At 38.4% G+C, this 19,860-nt stretch overlaps 2 protein-coding genes across 2 annotated transcripts in view; both read right to left on the bottom strand.

The window, feature by feature from the left end:
• The window catches only part of LOC119252662 (cytochrome b5 reductase 4), a 61,429-nt gene extending 59,669 nt beyond the window's left edge, over positions 1-1,760 (bottom strand). Inside the window, exon 1 of the mRNA XM_037520043.1 lies at positions 1,570-1,760. Within this exon, the coding sequence (XP_037375940.1) occupies positions 1,570-1,644 (75 nt within the window). The 5' untranslated portion in view covers positions 1,645-1,760. The remainder of the gene's footprint in view (positions 1-1,569) is intronic.
• A 2,210-nt stretch (positions 1,761-3,970) lies between these two features.
• On the bottom strand, positions 3,971-8,727 carry RIPPLY2 (ripply transcriptional repressor 2). The gene is made up of 4 exons (XM_037518748.2): positions 8,618-8,727; positions 8,358-8,436; positions 7,995-8,059; positions 3,971-4,144 (listed from the first exon to the last, which is right to left on the bottom strand). The coding sequence occupies exons 1-4, from the start codon at positions 8,725-8,727 to the stop codon at positions 3,997-3,999; spliced, it is 402 nt and encodes a 133-aa protein (XP_037374645.1). The 3' UTR covers positions 3,971-3,996.
• Positions 8,728-19,860: the final 11,133 nt, after the last annotated feature.

The following is a 19,860-nucleotide window of genomic DNA, read 5'->3' as shown; positions in this document are numbered from 1 at the left end:
ATTTAATCATGGACCCTCCCTACTTCAGTAGCTCTCCATATTATAATAAATCCCTAAATTCCCTAGAATGGCCTACAAGGCATTTCATAATTTGGGCTTTTTCTTTTTAAATTCACTATAATCTTATTTTGTCCTCTTTTTGGACCCAAAGAGTCACTTTTGCCAAAACCACTTGTGGAACTTTTTTGTCTTTACCTCTAAATGGAATCTGGGAAATGGTTGGTTGTTTTAATGGAGAAGGGCAGCAATTCTATTCTAACTCCTATCCTCTGGAAAGAATACTATTCATTTAGCTTATAAAAAGAAACAGGTCAAGTAGGAAGAGGAGACACATGAGAGGATGACTGAATGAAAAGTCACAATCAGTCATAGCCTATCAATCCTCTAGGTAGGTCTAAAGGCACATTTCTTAACCAATTTCCTCTTCTGTGAATTGGAGGTTAACAAAGCGCCCACAAACAGGATCGCTGTAAAGATTTAATAAGTTAACAGACATAAAACACCCAAACTACTTAAAATATACAGTATGGCCACCCGTAAGCAATGGATAAACCTTAGCTATATTATTATTACAGTCACGTTTACTTATTTCTGAAAAGCTAATGAAAATTACAGATCCCTGAACATATAACTCTGATCTAAACTTCAGGTGTAAGTAGAGAAAAAAAGAAAGCTGCTGAAGGTCCTAAATAAAATTAAGATCCAACAGTCCAGAAATGAAAAAGATGTGGCCCAATTAGGTAGAAAGTTCAAAAACAAAAACATGAGGATGTGGTTACAGAATGAGGAACAAATAACAGGAAAAGCAACATTCATAAGACAATGAACACAGGGGACAATTTTATTAAATTTTGCAAATTCAATATATATTTGTAGTTCACCTGTTGCTAACAGTAACTTTGATTAACAAAAACTTAAAGAGTTCTATTAACTTCAAAGTCAGTACGGATTTCAATAGACTTGCAGTGATAAAACAAACGTCAGGTACTAGAGGGTGAAAGGCAGTATGTGTCTGTTAACCTAACCAGGGCTGACTTCTCCAATTTCTCCGAGCTCCTGGAGTCCCCAACTATAAAGGGACGGTTGACTGTCTGATCTCTGTGGCCACTGGCCCATCTTTCCCTTCTGCTAGGAAAGCCCTATCATTCACAACGTCTTTGGAACGTGAAAAACAAGACTGGAAAGGAAGATAGATTATTGAGGAAAGCAAAAGAATTCTAAGTTCCTACAGAACAAGGCAAGTGCAGTGCCTGCCTCTGTGTTATATACTAAATTGGCCGGGGTGGTGGATGGGGTTGGGGGTGGGAGGATGGGGAAGTTCAAGAAAAGGAATTAACAGCATGGGATAAAGAGAAGGGAAAGAAAAGAGGTTACTAGGTGAGAGGGAGGGAGGTTAGGAGAATTCGAGGACTGGAGACGACGTGGGTGCCGGCAAGGGCAGGAAGGAATAAGGCTGCAGAGAGGGCAGGAGGTTGGAGACGGGTCAGAAGGAGAGAAAGGACCTTGTGAGAACCCGAAACGTTGGCGGGGGGTGAATGCAGAACGAGACCCAGGGCGTCCCCTGCTTACCTTGCTACGCCCCCCAGAGGCGACGCGCTGCTGCGAGCTGGGGGCCGGGAAAGACTGAGAAGGGACGTTCAGCATCTTGGACCCCTGGCCCGGGCCCTGCCGGGATCGCTGGCGGTCTGGATAACAGAGTTCGGGTAACACCTCCTGCTCCGGCTCTGAGGCCGGGCAGAGGCCAAGCCCCCGACCCACTTCCGGGGTCGCCCGGGGTGAGGCGCGCCATGACGCAATACGTAGAGGCCATAAAGGGTGGAGCCAATGGGAAGGACGGAGAGGCGGCAGGGGTGGAACTAGCAGAAAGTACGCATGCTCCGTTAGTCCTGCACCCTGAACTTCAGCACCGACAGGAGGTGACAGCTATTGGGTGAAAAGTATTAGAGTGAAGCTGTTCCTTAGCCTTGGTGCTGACCGAATCTGAGAATAAATTCTGTAAAGCACTGTAAATACAGAACACAAGTGTCTGTCCATTAAACGCTATCATCACGTTGCCTGAAATATTAATATTAAATCATATTGACGTCTCTGAAACTCTGCTCTAAGGCACAAGGCTGTGCCAAAAAGAGAACCTTTAAGAACTAAGTTGTCAAAAGCAAACATGTTACTCCTGTGGCGTGAAGAGAAAACTTAGCTTTCAAGAACCCACGCTAAATACCAACGAGTGAGTCGAAGACGCTCGTAAAGTCTTCTTTTTCTCCACTCATCCACTCACACGTTCCTCCTCATCTAATTTTCTGTCTTCCCTGATACTAGGAACTATGTATTGACACAGTTCACTACCAAATGAAATGCTAAACAGCTACCTGTATGACTCATCTCTGAACTTAAAGGCTAAGTCGTATGCAAGTTACTTGAATATCGTAAAGCTTCACTTTCCCCATATGCATAATTTTAGGTTTTATTTAGTAAGGATGAAATTAGATGCCATGTGTAACTATGTAGTACAATGTCTGATTAATAGTAAACACTCAATAAAGGGCAGTGACTTTTTACATTATTCCATTATAATAACGAAAGCACCAGCACTGTATAGGTAAATACCAGTCCCTAATGCTTGAATCCCCACCAGTCCCTAATGCTTGGTGAACTGGTGAATTCTTTGCAAGTCCTTTTAGGAACAGACACATCCGAGAGTAGAATCCAGTCAAGCAAGGAAGGCTTTAAGAAAAGGAAATAACTCTCAAAATCCTCCTTCCATTACTAACTTTTCCCAACTCTGAAACATGGTTTGAACTTGCTCTATTTCAATTACCAATGAAATTGAATGTAAATGTCTCTAAAATGCCGGTAAATCAATGTTTATAGTATCTTTTCAACTAGAAGGGAAAATATGTGAATGTATGCAGCCAATCAAGGGTAATTTCTTAGTTAGGTAACTATCACTGACCTTCACTCCTGTCCATTAGCATTCTGGAATAATACAGAAACATTTTTACTGACAATTGAAATGCTTATTGTGAAAAGAGTGTATTTGAGCTAAAAGGACTTCATGGTTATGATTTACTATGTCACATTTACTTTGCAAAGTACTCCTATTTCTAATTTCTTAATTGATGGCACATTCCTTTATAAGTCTATGTCAGAAAGGCAAATCACTGAAAATTTCTTATTTCATTTCCCATAAGAAAATTTGTACATGGGAACATCAGAAGCAGAGAACCAGCACAAAGGAGGGCAATGTATTAGAAAATGTTTCCTATCTCTTAAGTGTCTTAGCTTCCCCTTAGAGAGAAATGGAAAATACTATCAAATTCTGGTCTTCTGACTCTGCATTTTTGAACTCCATGTAAGTGTAACCCATATAAACATTTTGTTTTAGTTCTCATTGCGTTAGTTCCATAAGTATTAAACACAAATTTTTTTTAACCAGATTTAAGGACATTACATAAGTGTTAAGTGAAATTACCTGATTCATCACTAATTAGATATTCCTAAAATTTAGCTCCCCTGAGGTTGATTCCCACTCTCAATTAGAAAATTATTTAAAGTGTTTTTCACCATCTGCTGGTAAATACGTAATAATAATATGTGATTGGTAAGACAATTTTGTTCATTATCTGATATTATTCACTGGTAATTACAACATCCAATGTGCATGTTACCAAACTCAGACTTGAAAAGTAAGTGTTGACATTCTTTGCAAAGTTATAACTAAATATTTGTAAAATTATAGCTAAATATAAATTTTTATTTACTGAAGAGGCCAAAATTATCTTTTGTAAACCCAAACATATAAATAGAACCTATTTTTAAATTCTAACAATGAATTATATTGTAGGGATAAAAAAGGCCAAAATACCATAGTAATTACAAAATATTTCATTTTATTAACAATTTATATACAAATAAGTTATTCTGAGAGGATTATGATACATTTATACACTAAGTTTATATCCTACAAGGCTTGAATATCATCAAAAGTAAATAGTCAGATTAATTTTCACAGATCAGCTCCTCAATTTCATCTTCACTATCAGAATCTTCATAAAAAGAAATTGTGGCTTGAACTGGAAAATTTTTCAGAAGAGCTTCTGCTTCTTGATATAAGTAATCATAACACTTTGATTTGGGCCAAAATAGTCTGAAAGAAGCAGACAACAAAATGTGCTTTATTTTTTTCAAACTTGAAATCTTTATACTTAAGAAATGTTCAAATTTCAAGAGCTTCATATATTTAATAATTGATTTATTGTGTATTTAAATACAGCCTTAAGATAGAGCACTTAAAAATGCTACTATCAGGCCTCCTTGGTGGTGCAAGGGGTTAAGTCTCAGCACTCTGAAGCTATCAGAAGCCACTGCAGCACAAGTTCAATCCCTGGCCAGGGAGCTAATCCACATGGTGCAGTAGACCGCTTCTGTTTTGCCCACTGCTCCCCTCACAGTATGTTTCAATCAATCCACCTGTTCTGTTCCCCACTCTGTCTCTAGTGAATCCTCTCGCCTTCCCCACACACACACCTCTGGCCTGTACCCCAATTCTTGTATACATAAATAAATCTTTAAAAAATGCTACCATCATAGCTTTCCACTTGCCTTCCCCCCACACACACCTCTGGCCTGTACCCCAGTTCTTATATACATAAATAAATCTTTAAAAAATGCTACCATCACAGCTACCATCACTGCTTAGCAAAGAATCAATAATTGGTTGATTACTTTTAAATGTCTACCCAAATCATAAGTTGAATCAAACAAATTCACACTAAACCTTGCATGGCATAAGACTAATATTTAGCTCACTTCAGGTATAATGCGTATAGTTAATCTTACGAAGCACAAAAGGTTTATCTTCCAATTTCCAAATTCCTTCAGGGTAATAACAAATACTACCACTGAATTAAAATTCTGATGATAGCCAACTTTTAATGATGACAAAATATTATGCATTACCCAAAGGCAGAAATCAGAGATCTTGTTTGAAACTCATAGATTGAACTCAGTTACAGATATAATAACCAATGCAAGTTTAGGAAAGTACAAAAAGCAGTTTTAAAAAAGTTTGTATATGCACTCCCAATTTGAGATGTTGAAGGGCTACCTCTAACCCCAATGTTGATTACATATCCTTCCCCATCCAACTTAATTTGGGAACACCATTTTGAGATTTTTGAGAATGACACCAGTTTTACACAATTAATAGTGTGTAAACATGATTACCTCAAAATTTCAAATGTCTGGCAAATAGTAATCTTGCCATCAATTTTTCTATATTTTTCATCAGAAGGGAAAAAAGAGGAGGGATGTAGCTGAATAATAAACTACAGAGCAGTCATTTTAATGTGGAATAAATAGCCCCATGTATGTAAACCCCTCTTTGGTTCTAACAAAGAGAAGGTTACATTATGTCTAATGTGCTCTATTTTAGAAAAATAGCAATGTAGTTTATAAATGTTTCTAACAAAATGACAGGAAAATTTTTATAATTTTATGCCTAAGTAAGTAACCATCAATAATTTAATCATTCCATAAACATTTTAGTAATCTGTTGTGCCAGACATAATGATTCAAAGATGAATAAATCATCGTCCGTACTCTCAAGAATTTAACAGTGAAAAGAATCAGAAACATATAATACTACTCCAGCTAGAAATAAATATGAATATAGTAAGTAAGAATACTAAAGTAGTTTAGTAAGGTTAAAAACTAAGCCCCTACTCCTGACCCAGCAGGCAGGTTGAGAGGCTGGAATAGATAAGGGAGTAGACAGGCTTCGTTGGGGAAAAGGCCATAAAACTGACCAAAATGACCAGGAAAGCCAGCCCAGCTCCAGGAATGCAGAAGCAGAGTCCAGAACATGCTTCTGCGTCAAAGGCCAGCACTGGAGACCAGACATCCCAGCAGATAACTGGTGCAAAATGGCACCCCAAGTTACAAAGGCCGCGTAAACAGAGTATAAAAGAGAGCCTCAAATCCTCCTTAGGGCACAGATTTGTCGCATCTCACCTGCTGCTTCCCTCCCAGTGTAGTATTTCAACAAATCTCCAATCTGTCTCTGGCGAATTCTTTCACCCCAGCACCTCGGGCCCAATCTTCTCCCCACAACAGTTCAGAAGAGGAAGGAATTGCTTATATAGGAAATAATGTGTCACTGGAACTGCATATGCCAAAGAATCTTGTTTGTTATCACACAGTCTCAACAGAATTTTTCACTGATCATTTTTCTCCCAAGGGACACCACAGTTTCCTGTACTTCCCCCTATTCCGAGTGATTTTTCTCAGTCACCTTCACGGGCCACTGTTTCTCTCTATATAGGTTAGATGTTGGCCTTCCCCTAGGGGTTTTACACTAGTAATCATCTCTCTTCTCTCATTTCCTACAATAGATAACATGACTTAATGCCATAATTTCCCCAACTATTCCTTTACCAAAGGTTTCCACATCTGTATTTCCATTAAGATCTTAATGCTGGGTGGCTGATCAATCTCTCTAAAGGATGTCGCTATCTGGATGGCCCTAAGCAAAGTGAATACCATAAATGGGAAACTACTTATTATCTTGCTTCCCAAATCTCACTTAAGCTTCAATATCCTTTCTGTTAGGATACTAATCAGTCCCAAACTTGGGAGCTAATCTGTCTTTTTATCTCTTCTTCACCTACCTTATACAAAGTATTATTAAACCTAATCTATTTCTTCACCTAAATACTCCCCAAATTCACTCAGTCCCATCCCCACTCCCAGTGCCTTAGAATTGGTATTTATCATTCTAGCCTGAACAACTGCAATAAATTCCAATTTCACTTTTGGTGTTCTAACTAAGCTTATATATTATTTCCTTAGTAATTCTTCTGAATCACAAACCTAATCACACTACTCTTCTCATTAAAATCTTTTGAGTAATCTCCCAATACCATTTACAGAATAACAACCATGGGTTCAGAACAACACATACAGGATCAGGACAAAACTGAACCAAAGTGTACAAGATCTGGCCTTTGGCTTCCTGCTGGAATAATCACAGCTTCCGGCACCCAAATTCCAGCTCCTCAATGCTCCCAGATTGAGCTGTGATATCTCCTTGTATCTCTCTTCTTGGGCTATTTCTTCTGTCCCTGCCTTACTTGCTAACTTCAATATTTGCTAAGCAACCACAACCTATAATATATACACATTCTTGAGCCCCACTGCCTCCAGCAGAGTTAACACTTCACCACCTCTACCTGCTTGTACAACTGACCAACCTGAACTCTATTGCCACTTGCCACTAGACCATTATTATTGTTTTCTGTATCCTTCAGTAGTGCTAGCACATGATAGGAAATGAATTAACATGTATTGACAATTACAGGCTATTTATAAACCTATATATGTTTTACAAACATCATAGGGCTTTTCATTTATCAGCTCCCTGAAGCAAAGGTCAGAATTAAACTTTCACTTGAATAAAAGCTACAGATTCTAATAGAAAGGCTGACTTTCTGTAAGCTAGCTCCTCACTATTATATCAATTAATTTTTGGTCACTTTTATGATCCTAAGTAATCTTTACGGCTTTCACTACATTTCTATTTTCTCGTACAAGCCTAGCTTGATTCGCTGTAAAACTGCAAGAGAATAATATTGAAAGAGATTGCTGTACTCACACTGGCTAACGCGAGGTCAATTTCACTCAGCCTCTTTAGCATTCAAAATAAAATATTTTGCAGGCACAACATGTCTACACCATTCCCTTTCCCTCTTTATAATGCATTTTTTAAGCGTTTACTGAGTGTGCGCTGATTAACAATTCTCCGTGAGAGTATGAGCACCTACATTTTTCCATTCGATGAGTGGAGAAACTGTAGGGCTGGAAAGATAAAGCAAAACCTTGAAGATAGATTTTCCAACAGAAAAACTGCAGCACTAGCTGCTGAGCTGAGCTCTGCGTTGCCCCAGGTCCTCCCCTGAGTATGGAAGTTCAGGAGATCTTGGGTGAGGCCTGCCACTCACCTAACCGGGTGTCTGTAATTGGAAAGCTTTCCTAAAGCTGCAGTCGTTCCGGAGCCATCAGACACCTGGGAATGAAAGGAGATGAAGCGCGGCTATCACTCACCTTCTTGCAGAAACAGGAAACGCGCGCAACCAAATGTTCCTCGCGCCCCCAGGGAATGTGACCCCCGGGCTCCGAGCACCCTGGCCCTCGACCCAGTCCGTGTGTCTCAGTTGCTCTGAAGGACACCCTCGCCGCACCAGCACCAGCAGGGGCACCGGCAGGCGCGATCTTAAGCGGGCCGGCCGTGTGTACCCCGCGCCATACCTAACGGACCGTCTACGTCCCTCGGAGGCGCGGCCAGGCGTGCGCTGCTCACTTACCGCCTCCGCGGCGAGGTGCGGCTCCTCCTCCTCCCTCTCGCCCGGGGCGTGAACCCAAGGTCTCCAGAAGCCTGCGGATCTGCGGGGTGGGAAGCACAAGACGCGCAGAGGAGACGTGAGCCCAGAGGCGGGAGACCCTATCGCAGCCGCAGCAGAGCGCGGGCCGGGCGGGTGTGCAGGGCGCAGGGCGCAGGGGAGAGGAAGGGGGAGGCTGTGGCGTGAGTAATGGGGAGGCGTCGGGTGGTGCCCACGCGGTATACCCGGAGTCCGCGCCCCGGCGCCGCGTCGGGCTGTCAGGGGCAGGAGGCTGCAGGCGGCGGCAGCGCGCGCATTCGCCAGCTTCACTCTCTACACGATCGGAGATCTCCATGGCGCGCCCGGCTCCGCGGAGGCCGGCTGCCAGCTCGCGGTCAAGCCTGACCCCTTCCGCCCGCTGGGCCTCAGACCCTAGCCTTATATAACCCTGCGGCCTGCTGCATATTTAGGGTTCGCTTCCTCTCCGCCCCTCTCTCCCTGGCTAGCCACATAAACAAAAAGGCTGCGCGTGAAGGAGCAACGGGCTGAACCCTGGGTGTGAACGCGTGCAACCCCCAAATGGCCCGAGAAGAGGTTTTGCCGAGCAAGTGTTAATCGCTCTTAGACACTTGGCTGCGGGAAGCGGGGTGGGGTGGGGGGAAAGGTGGATGCACAACATTCGCTGGAGAAGGCAATTTCCTAGTGAAGAAGCTAGGAGGGGATAAAATTAAGCCACCCGACACGTTTTGTGTATTTCTGCAAAAAGGCCAAGTGGCTGATAATTGACCTGAATCTCACGGCTTATTTTTTGAGGGGGGTTGGGGTGGGAGAGGGGGGGTGTCTAGGGCAAATGCAACTGCTTATGTATCCTTTATTCTAAAAAATGAGATGCCAACCAAATTTAAAATAATGGCCTTAATTCTTTGGCCTGGCAGAGTGAAGGATGGATGGATGAATAAATGGACGCTTTACAAATGGAATACTGTCCTTTTTCTAATGTGTTGACAGAGTAGGTTCATATAGCTCTCTATTATTATTTGAAGATAATAAAAAATTCACAAGAAGTAAATTGTAAAAGACTGAATGTTTCAGCCAAGAGCCACGGACTGGACTCAAGGGATTTGAGCATATATCTGTATATTAACTTCTCAGATCTTTGTGATTTTTCACATCTTATCCGTGTTCTCCAAGATCGTGAGTTTCATCTATATAGTTCTCTCATTACTTCGTACATACAGTTCCATCACTACCCAATAATAATTAGAAAATTCTTTTGTTGGGACAGAATGTGTGTCAGATGGTAATGAAATATTGAAAAGTAGTGATATGGGACAAGTCGGTCAACCTTTTCTGTATCTGCGTCTCTTAAGTTACCCATCATTTTCTGCAGAGGTCTATTAAACTTGTAAAATTTGTTATACTTTAAAGGAAAGATGATATGTGAATGTCATAATTTCTTTCAAAATGTTTTAAATAATAAAACTGAACTTCCTCTTAAAAGTTGTAATTAAAGATCTTAAATGTAAGCTTCAGTGTATCTGCTATTCATTCAGTTTCCGCTAGGGAAATCATCTAATTGTGTACCTAAAGACTTACAATGACCCACCTGTCAAGAGGATGAGATAGAATTGCTTCAGATAATGATATCAGTAAGGGTGGGTACCTAATGCATGTCTCAGTACCTTAGAATTATTGTTGGTCTAAATAAAATTAAAATTTGGAATTTTTGCTAGGGTGCCTGACATATAGTAAACTCTCAAGAAATTTTAAGCTTTGTAAACGTAAACCCTAAACAGATGTTAAGCTATCTGATGAAATGGGAAGCCTTAATTCAGTAATGAAAGCACATTTTAAGCAGAGAAATGATAAAAGGGAGAGAATTGATAAGTCTATTTGGGCAAAAAGGAAAGTCATTTTAGAGTACATGAAACCCAATTTGGATTTCCAGAAGGCTCAATCAAGAATTACTGTGGAGGGGCCTCCCTGGTGGCGCAGCGGTTGAGCGTTGGGTTGCGAAGCTGCCCGCAGCCTCTGCGGTGCCGGTTCGATCCCCGGCTGCTCCCTGGCCACAGGAGGAGGATCCCACATGGCGCGCAGACCTCTCCTGCCGCCCGCTGCTCCCCTCAGCAGTGTACTTAGGTCCTTCTGCCTGCTCTGCTCCCCGCTCTGGCTCTGGTGAGTTCTCTCACTCTCCCGCGCTTCTGACTGTACCCAGTGCATGTATAAACAAAACAAACAAATAAATAAATAAATAAAACATGACTCTATAAAAAAAAAAAAAAAAGGAATTACTGTGGAGGCCTCCCCGGTGGTGCAAGGGGTTAAAACACAGCACTATGAAGCTATCCACAGCCACTGCAGCATGAGTTCGATCCCCAGCCAGAGAGCTACCCACATGGCGCAGCAGACCTCTCCTGTCTCACCCACTGCTCCTCTCAGCAGTGTGTTTCAGTGGATTTGCCAGTTCTGCTCCCCACTCTGTCTCTGGTGAATCCTCTCATACACACACACACACACACACACACACACACACACCCCACTTGCATCTCTGGCCTGTACCCCAGATCTTGTATACATAAATAAATAAATCTTAAAAAAAAAGAATTACTGTGTGTGCAGTATAGAAGTGGAAAGAGAAGTGACAGGGCTTCTAAGGGTAGGATATTCCTAGAGCAGAGAGGTAGCTGAGGAAATAGAAAGGGCTTGGACCCTTAGGAGCCTCTCTAGTCCTGATAAGATATGTTAGTTTTAGTCTGTAAGCACTGGTGAAAGATTTTTAAGAAGCAGAGTGGAATGGTCAAGCTTTGCATTTTATAAAACAGCCATATGGGAGATGGATTTAGGGAATGCTGAGACTGGAAAGAAGGATATAACTTTCAAAGTCTCTGTAATAGTTCAGGCAAGAGATAATGAGATGCATACTAAGGATAGAAATGAAAGAATATATTTGAGGAGAACTTAGGGAATAGAATCTTCAGAACTACCTGAATCATAAAATGTGGACAGGCATGAAAGTGATGTCCATATATGCTCCCAGGTTTCTTACCTAGTTATAACGGTGGGTAGATTGTGGGCTCAAACAAGGACAAAGAAAGCAGGAGATATAGGGGGAAGAACAGGTGAGATGTTGCTATGTTGTTTTATTTTGTTAATATTGCACATGGAAGGGGCATAATGAAATAATTTGGTTTTGGACCTTGAATCAGTCAAATTGAATGAGCTATATGACAATCACATATAACGCCAAAGTCTCATAGGCTTAAAACAACAAAGGTTCACTTCTCATGTAGCTATCTGTCCATTTCTGTTTGATGGGAGACCTGCTGCATATCATCTTCACTTACAAATTAAGCTGATGGAATTTCTTTCCTCTGAAGATTGCCAATTATAACAGGGAGAAGGGAATAAAACCAATAAATTTTAGAAGGCTTAGTAACACATAGGTAGAGAAGATGTCCAGAGGACTACCAGAGATGTGAGATCTGGGTAACAGCAGTTCATGGCTAAAGATTTAAATGTGGGAATCATAAGAAAAGGGATGTAAAGGAGTTGATTAGTTTTCCCAGAGAAATTTTGTTGCTTGAGAACAGGACCCAGGAAGCAAGAAAAAAGCTGTGGAATGAAACACTCACTAAAAAGGAATCATGAAATAGCAGGAGATCTGGTACTCAGCACCTGTATGTAGATCAGGTGTGTTGGAAATATGGAATGAAAGAATTCCAACAAGAATACAAGACATTTTAGGGCCTCCCTGGTGGCACAAGGGGTTAAGACGCAACCTATGTAGCTATCCGTAGCCACTACAGCTTAAGCAACCCACATGGCACAGCAGACCTTTCCTGATTCACCTGCTGCTCCCCTCAGCAGTGTACTTCAGTCAATCTTTCTGTTCTGTTCCCCACTCTGTCTCTGGTGAGTCCTCTCACCCCTCATACCTCTGGCCTGTACCACAGCTCTTGTATACATAGATAAATAAATCTTAAAAAAAAAAAAAAGAATCCAAGGCATTTAGTTCCACCAAAGCAAAGGGTCAAGTAAGAGCATATATTAATTGAATTTGGCAGTTATGGAGTAAAAGTGATTTTAAAATAAGATCCTCAGGATAGGATGATGGAGACTTTTTCACAGTATGTTGAGATATAAAGATGAACAAATGAAAACATTGAGTTGTGGTTATCAATTTGGGAGGAAAGAGAGATGGAGAATGCTGGGTCAGTAGAGAGTTTTTAGAGTGCAAGAGATGGGAGAATGTCTGTAAGATGGAGAGAAGAGGCCTCCAGAGAGAGGGCACTGGATCATGGTTGGTGGTCTCAAAGAGGAAGGAAGAAATGGGAACCATAGAAATGGGGAGGATTCTCATGAGGTCGGAGAATGTGCATCAGTGATGACAGTAGTCCAGGCCTGGGAAAACAACAGAAAAAAAGTTTAATCTAGGTGACCAGACCTAGTGTGGCGAAGGTGGTGTGTAGTATAATGATGATGACAAGACACAAATCCAAAAAACATCAATTGTCCTAAAAATGTGAAAAGAGTAATGTAATACTCTAATGAAAAATAGAGATCTAATTAATAAAATTGCAGCAGACTTATATGTAATCAAATTTAGGTAAAATGAGAAATAAAATATGAAATATTAGAGCTAGAAGATCCAAAATCTTCCATTTATACATTTATTCCATTTGTGCAATATATTTATACAGATGTTGAAGCTGACTACCAGTGTGACCAAGGCCAATATAACTTATTCATGTTACAGTTTAAATTTATTTTAGAATTCTCTGTGAGTCTTACCAGTACATTTAAAACATGTGCTTTTTAAAAACTGAGATATTGGGTCTCCCTGGTGGTGCAAGGGGTTAAGCAATGCACTGTGAAGCAATCCGCAGCCACTGCAGCACAAGCTCAATCCTGAGCTGGCCAGGGAGAAACCCACATTGCACAGCAGACCTCTCCTGTCTGGCCCACTGCTCCCCTCAGCAGTGTATTTCAATCAGTCTGCCTGTTCTGTTCCCCACTCTGTCTCTGGTGAATCCTCTCACCCCCAGCACCTCTGGCCTGTACCCCAGCTCTTGTATGCATAAATAAATAAATAAATCTTTTTAAAATAACCCTGAGATATCGACATTTAACATCAGTTTCAGATGTATCATGACTCAGTATATGTATATATTGCAAAATGATCATCACAATACAATAAGTCTAACAGACCCTTATCACAATTAAATTTTTTTTCTTGTGATGAAAACTTTTAAGACCTACTCTCTTTGAACTTTTAAATGTAAAATATAGTATTATTGACTCTAGTCACCAGGCTATACATTATATCCTCAGGACTTATTTATTTTAATTGCATTATTTTTTATTGAGGTAACATTGGATTACAACATTGTATATGATCTAGGGGTATAGGTTCATACCTCTGCAGACATATGTTAAGACATCACTTCCAATATCAAGGCACCCATAATCCTCTACCACTATTGATTGGACCCTCTCCCTTATGCTCTGCCCCTGACCCCCCTCTGGTAACCTCAATTCTCAGATTTCTAGGGTTTGTATTAGTTAGATTTTGTCTGCTCCTTTGTTCTATTTCTTTATATTCCATGTATGAGTAAAACCATAGTGTTTGTTGTCTCCTGATTCATTTTGCTTAACATAATCCTCTCCAGATCCAGATATGTTGTTGCAAATGTCAGGATTTCATCTATTTTATGGCTAAATAGTATTTCATCTTCTTAATCCATTCATCTGTTATTGGGTATTTAGGTTGTTTCCATAAATTGGCTATTGTAAATAGTGTTGCAATGTTGTGAAAAATGCCACTGCAATTTTAATAGAGATTGCATTGAATCTGTAGATAGCTTTGGATGGTAGGGCCATTTTTACAATATTAACTCTTCCAATCTACATAAGCAGAGGCTATCTTTCCATTTATTTGTTTTCTTCAATTTCTTTCACCATTGTCTTTCAGTTTACAGGTCTTTTATCTCTTTGGGTAAGTACATTTCTAGGCATTTTGTTCCCTTTTTAATGAAATTGTTAAGTGAGATTTTTTTAAATTTTCCTTCTTATTGTGTGCTTTATACAGTATATCACACTTTTATAGCACATCAATGAGTCAGACAAATCAATTGGGATTAAAAATATAAAAAGCTTCATTCATTGCTTCTTGGCCTTTTGACTAAGATCAAGTGTAAAAAGCTTAATTCATTCAATAAGTAGTGTGTCAGACAATGCTTTAAGAGCTTTAGGATATGTCAGTGAAAAACACAGACAAAACTCCTTACTTTCATGGAGCTTACATTCTAATAGACATCTAGCCACTAACTTTTATATTTCACTAAGAGAAAGTATTACCAATTTACCCTACATTTGGTACATCTATACCTAACATGATTTTTTTAATCTTTAAATTTTTATGACTGAGAAAGGGAAGAGTAGAAAAGAGGAAGAACACATAAGCAACAATGCATGTGTTCTATTTTATCCTGAAAACAATAACCAATAAAAATAAATGTTAGAGCTTGAACTAGCTTCCCATTTTGAATGTGACCTGATGTTGCCCTCTTCTTTTCAACGGACAGGATGACCTCAAATAGGGCATGACTTACCATCCCCTTAGAGACTGAGGTGAGAAGCAGAAGTGTGAAGGAGTGAGGGGAATATAATGAGTCACAGCTGCTACTGTCACCATGTGCCTCCTGAATAATGTGGTTTTGCATGTACAAAAGCATTGCCAATTTCAGTTCATACACATTCCCTTTTATCCATGATTTTTTTGGTTAAGGAAAACTATAATATCAATCTAATTAGCCAGATTCCTTTTTAAAGGATTGTATATACAAAATGTGCTTCTTTCTAGGAAAATCATTCATATGTGTCTGAATTCCAAAGATTAAAATTTATTACTGATTTTTGATATTTTATTTCAATTATGTAGTTATGTTTTCACACAGAAAAATTATTAAAAAATTAACACAGAAAAATACCCTACATAGGATATTTGTTAGGAATTTTTTTGAGTGGTGGAATAGTTTTAAAATTGGACTGTAGTGATAATTTCACAACTCTATAATTTACTAAGTGACACTAGCTCGTACAGTTAAATGGCTGAATTTTATGGTGTATAAAGTATGGATTAAAAAAAAAACTTTAAATATGACTTTAAAGGTTTGACCCTAACCATACTCAGTCTGAAAAATTATACTGCAATCAGACTTACGGCTATTTTAAGTGTTTCTGATTTGCGGATTTTTAAATAGATGTATTTCTGGTAGAGGAAGCAATTTTTGTAATATCAATTATAACTTTAGAATTTGTATTTATGTTTAAATACACTAGTCTCTGGGAAGTTCTTGGTAGTTTTACAGCAGTGCAGTCTCTTCAACACTCCTCATGGATGCTCTAATTGGTGGCCATCGGAACAAGTTCTCTAGAAAAGAATATATTGGGTCTGCATGTAAGTACTTAGGCCTCCATTCTATCAAGTTAAATGAAAAACTGTCTGCCAGTGATTCTACACTCCTGCTGACTAGTCAGAACGAGGATCTCACAATGAGGCCATTAAAAAAGGAGCACTTGCCTCATTAACTGGTGATTGAACTAAAGAACAAGCAAATTTACTCAACTGACTTAGAATTTTATTTTGTATTATTCGAAAGTTAAGTACATGAATGTGTTCTGACTTAGTAGTAATCTAAAATATGTTTATCCTTTCTTACTATTGGATTGGACCTTCCGTGGTCAACATTTTATTCCAAAATCTCATTTGAGATAGTTGATCTAGTAGAGTTGGGGTTTTTTTTTCAGTTTGAGCATTGGATTCTTAGTGAAAGGTAGTGTTTCTAGCTTCAGACATTTGAGAATCTTCCCAGATTTCAGATAAAGATAACAGTTGTGGTTAAAAAAAAAAAAAAGACTGACTGAGAATGGAGCAGAGCTAGCACATGTTGTTTTAAACCAAGAAGGTGCTCACAGATGGCTCAGAGAGAGATTTAGCAAGTCTGTGCTAATCACACTCATACATGGGAATATCTCCATTGAAAACAGTCGGATTTCATTGTACCTCTCAGGTAACTTTCTTAGCTGGTAATAACATTGACATATAATATTTAGTGACTTAAAATATTCTGTGCTTTATTTTTTTTTAAGATTTATTTATTTTATTTATACAAGGACCGGGGTACAGGCCAGAGGTGTGGGAGGGTGAGAGAATTCACCAGAGACAGAGTGTTGACCAGAACAGCAGACTGACTGAAATATACTGCTGAGGGGAGCAGCGGGCAAGACAGGAGAGGTCTCCTGTACCATGTGGGTGGCTCCCTGCCCAGTAGTGATAGAACTGGCACTGCAGAGGCTGCGGACAGCTTCACAGTGCCGCACTCAACCACTTGCACCACCGGGGAGGCCTCTACTCTGTGCTTTAAACTATCGCTAAAATTAGATATTATTAAAATCACAGTGAGAACTCATAAAAAGTGGTAATTCAATTCACATTGAAGGTTCAAAATATTTGTAGGTGTTCAGTTTGAACAGACTCCTGTGAGTTCTTGAGGATTTCAGTTTTATATTTTTCTAAACTTCTATGTTACCCTTTAGTAGGTTAATCTGTTATGCCTAATATATAAAATAAACATACAATATATGAAAAAAAATTCACCTGATATAAAAACACATTTATCTGTCCCATTATAAAACTATATTTTACCATATCTGACATCTTGTTAAACATCCATTAACTGTAGAATTTTAAAATCCTACGTTATTACATATCAATGACCAAAATATGGTAAACAGCAAGATTTCACTATACATTTGGAATACAACAACATAGAAAGAATATAACAACATAGAATATAACAACATAGAAAGATAATTCAGAAATAAAACTAGATTAAATTAATAAATATTAATAACAATATTTCAGCCACAATGTGCCAGGCAATGCCAGAGCAGCATAGAATAAGTGCTTATTCTATCACGTTAACCACATTATCAAGCTGCTTATATTTCAACGGGGAGTAAGAAAATAGGCAAACACAGGAAGGAAATAATTACAGATTTGCAAGAACGCTATAGACAAAATTAGAGGAGTGATTTAATAGAAAGTAATTGAAGGAGGCCTCTTTTTAACAAGGTGTCAGGGACCGTCTAGTGGTGATGGTGCACGGGTGCATTGGTGAAGGAAATTCTATAGGGCCTACACCTGAGGGAGGTGGGGAGAACAAATATTGTTTAAAAATGAACATTGATGTAAAAATAAATTAAAAAGTAAAAAAATATATAAACTGAGAGTTAAAGGAAAACTGGCCGAAGACCAATGATTTCTAAGTCACACTTGTAATAGCCAGACAGTATAAAATCATAACAGAAAATATCGATCTGCCCTGGTTGGCTCATACTATTAATGGGAGACCAGACAGCTGGTATGTGGGTTGCTCCAGAGAAGGAAAGACATATTGAATAGTATTTGCCTGTATGTATTTCTGACTTTTATTAATTACTTTGCTTAGAAACTTAGAAAGTTTCTCTTTCTTTAGTTTCTTCTGTAGAATGAAATTTATAAATTTTAAATAAATAAATGATTCCTAGTTTAATAGGAAACTGAACTTTACAATGGAAAGTATTGTTTAAAAGGGATGGTAACTATTACATGTTAGCAACAATACAGACATGATAATTTAAGTAAGGAAACAAAAAGTTAGTAGTATGAAATTGAGTAGAATTTCAACTTTATGTTACTAGTGAATTAAGCATATTTGGAGATTTATAGAAGACTGCAATCTAAGAATGAACCATCAGTGAAGATTTAAGAAAATGTTACTTTGTACATCTTTAATGCTGGTAGGTGTTCACTAGACTCTCAATGACTAATGAGTAATTGAAAGAAAAATAGGAAAATGTCATCTTTATAAAACTTCTCTAAATTGTGTTGATTATACATTGATAGTTTTAGTTACTTCAGTTGTCATGATTGTGCAAGAACCAACTTGCTGCCTATTATTCCATTGCTAGTCTCACTTCCCTATTTTTACTAAAGGAACTCTGTATTTGTGCAGATATCAAGAAGTTAAGTGCTTTTGGAAATTTTGGGTCTTCTGTCAACCACAAAGAGAATCATATTAGTCTGAGTCATGATAACTTCATTCCTCTTGTCAGTGATTGGGTTGAGCCATCATGTGATCCAATTCTGATTAATGATACTTGAAAAGGAAACAGGTGACAGCATGCTTCTTGAAAAAGATTTTCTTGCTGTCTGTAAGAAAAGCATGAGGGGAAAAAGGTACTTTTCCATATTTTATTGCTGGATCTTGTATTTACTTTTGATATAGGGTTTGGAGCTTATGAGATGTAAGAACCAAGATCCTGAGACCAGCAAGTTAAAAGGATGTAAAAATCCTGGTTACATGTTGATACTATGGAGCATATCATCCAATTTCTGGAATTCTCATATGGGAACATGAATTTTATTTTAATTTTAGTGGCTTGCAGGTGAGTTTTAGTTGTCTATAGCTCTAAGTATCTTCATTCAGTAACTAGTTCTCTTTCTTTAAGTCACGTTCAGTAGATTAATTAAGCAACCTCTTATAATCTAAATATTTTAATTTAATGTTTCAGAATAGATAGGTCAAACTTCTCTAACAATGGGATGATTTTCATAATACCATGCTCCTTGTGTAGGTAAATGCAAATTGTTATCTTTATTTCAGTGATCGTTAAAAATCTTCATTGTATAGCTAAGCTTTGGAAACAGCCCAAATGCCCAAAAATAGATGACTGGATCAAGAAGATGTGGTACATATATACCATGGAATATTACTCAGCATTCAAAAAAGATAAACACATGCAATTTGCAGCAACATGGATGGCACTGGAAGGGATCATGCTCAGCGAAATAAGCCAAAAAGAAAAAGAAAAATACCGGATGGTCTCACTCATAGCAGGAATCTAGAAAACTTAAATAAGGGACCAGGAAAATGAATATAAGAAAGTGAAAATCAAAATCAACAAAAAACTATGAACCAGAGACACTTTTTGGGGGCTGGGGGCGGGAGGGAAAGGATTGGGGTCAGAATGGGGCGTTTGCAATTGTATGGGGGAATATAAAAATAAAATTCAATATTTAAAAAAAAAAAAAAAAAAAAAAAAATCTTCATTGTAGAGAAAATGCTATTTCATAGTTCTGCTTTGAAAGATTAAATAAAAAATAATTTAAGCAATTTTCCAAAATATCTTAGTGTATTCCCCAAGATGGAGGATGTCAAATCTTGTAGTCTCAAGGCCTTTTTAAACTTTTAAAAATTATTGAAGTTATGTCAAAACAAAAATTATTGAGATCCAAAAACTTTTCTTTATGTGTATACTATCAATAAATGATATATGTATAAATCAAATAATCACTAAATATAATTATTAAAATTAAAACAGAAAATTTAATTATATTCATTTATTATTTTAAAACAACAGTTTTTACATATTAATGTAAAGT

Source organism: Talpa occidentalis, unplaced genomic scaffold (genome assembly GCF_014898055.3).
Source record: "Talpa occidentalis isolate TD23 unplaced genomic scaffold, MPIMG_talOcc4v2.1 talOcc4.2, whole genome shotgun sequence".
Taxonomy (NCBI): Eukaryota; Metazoa; Chordata; class Mammalia; order Eulipotyphla; family Talpidae; genus Talpa; species Talpa occidentalis.
This window is presented reverse-complemented; position numbering and strand designations above follow the sequence as displayed.